At 37.7% G+C, this 2,777-nt stretch overlaps 1 protein-coding gene across 1 annotated transcript; it reads right to left on the reverse strand.

Annotated features, from left to right (window-relative positions):
* Window positions 1-1,422: 1,422 nt before the first annotated feature.
* Window positions 1,423-2,454, reverse strand: LOC127100259 (uncharacterized). The gene is made up of 2 exons (XM_051037432.1): window positions 2,317-2,454; window positions 1,423-2,232 (listed from the first exon to the last, which is right to left on the reverse strand). The coding sequence occupies exons 1-2, from the start codon at window positions 2,452-2,454 to the stop codon at window positions 1,423-1,425; spliced, it is 948 nt and encodes a 315-aa protein (XP_050893389.1).
* Window positions 2,455-2,777: the final 323 nt, after the last annotated feature.

Raw genomic sequence — 2,777 nt, forward strand, 5'->3', positions numbered from 1 at the left:
TGGCTTTTGTATTCCTATGATCATTTGTTGGAGATTAGAGTAAGCCCAGATAGATTGGCATCTGACATCCATCTTTTTGTTTGTGTTTGCTTTGTGAGGATACAATTGTAAGACCATGTTGTTGGCATTTGTACTCATACGATCATCCTTTGGAGGTTGGTATAAGTCCAGATAGATTGGCGTCTGACATCCATGTCTTGATCCTTAGGAGATTGGAATAAGTCCATTTATTGGCATCCGGTATCCGCTTTTGCTTTGTGAGATTGGTATAAGTCCATTATTGGCTTCCGGTATCATTGTTTTGTTTTAGGAGATTGGTGTAAATCCATTTATTGGTATCCGGTATCCGCTTTTGTTTGTGAGATTGGTATAAGTCCATTGATGGCATCCGGTATCACCTTGCTTTTTATTTGCTTGCTTGTTCTGTTGCCTTACTCCTAAGGACACACTTGAATCATCTTCTATATGATTTCAAGAGGTGAACTTCTAGGAAGTTTTACACTCCTTTATCCACATCCTTTTTGTTTCAAAACCCCTTTTCACATGTTGCTTTCAAAACTTTGACTTGTTGTGCAAACATCTTCATCTCTTTTCAAATTAGAAACCTGGACCTTAAGTCCTTGACTTTTCAAACTCCATTTCATAAAACTTCTTTGAATCAATCTTAATCATACCTTGACCCTATTTTGTGAATACTCATAATCAATTAACTTCACACATTCAATTGTTTTGTGGCCTCGTCCATTGTTAATATGTTTTCATACATTAGCCTTAGGTTTTAATTACCATAGTGGTTGATGTAAATCTTACCTTATCCTTAGTGAGTCGATTGTAAGACTTCCGTACTGAAAACAGGGTTAACCCCTCGAGTACGTCGAAGCCGTCCTCGCATGGTGGATTGTTGAATGCAGGTTGAGTTTTCTCCCATTGGTAATGAAAAGCCTTAGTGCTTGTGTTTTAAAATGAACTCACTAATTTTTGGAAATCTTTTAGCCGAACTACGGCGTTTTGATCCTTACCTTTGATGGAAGGTACGTAGGCAACGGGTTCATCCGTTCAAACACAAAAATAACTAACTTGTATATTCTTTTCTCATCTTCCCATTCATGTTTGCACAATATGTCAAAAAACAAATAAACATTTTTATACAACAAGTGTGAAAAGGGCTCCCTAGGAGTACCTAGGACGTGATGGGTGCCTAACACCTTCCCATTGCGTAATTTACCCCTTACCCAGACTCTCTGATCTTTTCATTAGTTTTCTACGTGTAAAACTTCTTAGGTTTTTGTTCGCTTTTTAACTAGTCCTTAGGATAAATAAAAGTGCGGTGGCGACTCAATTCATTGTATGCTTTGCTTATGGTTTAATCAATAAATCATATAGCGACGAATACACCGCTACAGGTTCCAATGCAATACAATTCTATTTACCCAGTTCTTTCTTACCAATACGGTGAATCTTTCCCCAAGCACGGCATATTCTTTTTAGCATCTCGGAATCCTCAACTCCTTTAGCCACAAGAAATTCTTCCAACTGTTTGTCTCCAGGATTTTCCTTCAATGGATACAATTGACAAGGCGAAAGAACATGATTGTAGTTAATAAATCCACCATTGGCGCTAATAAGAGGGATATTCTGGAAATCCCCATAGCTAAAAATATGCTTGAGCCTATCATAGTCCCGACTATACCAAACTATATCATCGGCACTTAAAGACATCAATCTCTGAGACCAATTCGATGCTCCAATGTTGTCAGCAAAAGACCATTTTCTTGGAAAATGGGTTAGAATCCATTTGTGAAGTAAAGGGATGCAACAATTAATTGTCCCACCCTTCTTCCGATTCCTCCAATGGAAGGAGAAAAAGATGTTGGCTAAAAGATTAGGTACCAGATTCTTGGAGATTAAAGTGGTAATAGCGGTTTTGTCAATTAAACCTTCAACTTTTGGTAATAGCACCAACCCGTAGATAAGAAGAGAAAAGATGGCGTAGAAAGCATCCAAGCTTCCACTATTAGCAAACAATGTGGCCTTCTCCAAACAAAACTTTGAAGGAAATCCTCTAATATTACCCTTGGTCCGAAGATTATAATAAACAAACTCCTTCTTCAGATGAAGAGCTTGAGCAATCATAGTGGATTCCAGAAAATAACTCATATAGAGAACTTGGTCTCTGACTGGCATATGAAAGATGTGAGCAAACTCATCTAGCATGGGAGCCAAAAGGAAATCCTGAAACATAAAGTAGTGCAGAGTAGAATCATACAACTTGGCAAAGGTGAGAATCAATCATGAATCCTCCTTGGTCAACACAACCCCTAGAAAGTTATCATACGCCTTCTTAAAAGTGTCCATATGGTCATCGATCAAAAGAGCCTCAAGCTTCTTAAGCTCATCAAGCTTAGAATCTTTGAGTTTGTAATGATTTATGTTTCTTCTGTCAGACTTCTCCATAATCATATGGACTACTACAAATGATAGACTGAGGATTCCCTGAAAAATGCACTTGCCAAAAATAAAATTTATGATGTAATGATGATATATGATGTTGTAGCGGGAAATTCATGATCATTAAATATTGACAAGCTAAAGATCAATTAACAAGAGTCGCCACCGCGCTTTTATTATTTCCAAGGGAAAAGGGAAAAGTACGAACCAAACCCAATAAGTAAGAAGTTTTAAAATAAAACTAATAAAAGTCAGAGATCACAGGTAAGGGGGTTGGTTACACAGAGGGAAGGTCTTAGCACCTAAAGTGTCCTAGGTACTCCTAGGGA

Source organism: Lathyrus oleraceus, chromosome 1 (assembly GCF_024323335.1).
Source record: "Lathyrus oleraceus cultivar Zhongwan6 chromosome 1, CAAS_Psat_ZW6_1.0, whole genome shotgun sequence".
NCBI lineage: Eukaryota > Viridiplantae > Streptophyta > Magnoliopsida > Fabales > Fabaceae > Lathyrus > Lathyrus oleraceus.

What these genes read in the sequence shown, in the direction of transcription:
- LOC127100259 (XM_051037432.1), bottom strand. Translation starts at nt 2,454, where the DNA reads ATGGAGAAGTCTGACAGAAGAAACATAAATCATTACAAACTCAAAGAT. An exon ending in CGTATGATAACTTTCTAGGG is followed by an intron (nt 2,233 to 2,316) that starts GTTGTGTTGACC and finishes TTTATGTTTCAG; the next exon opens with GATTTCCTTTTGGCTCCCAT.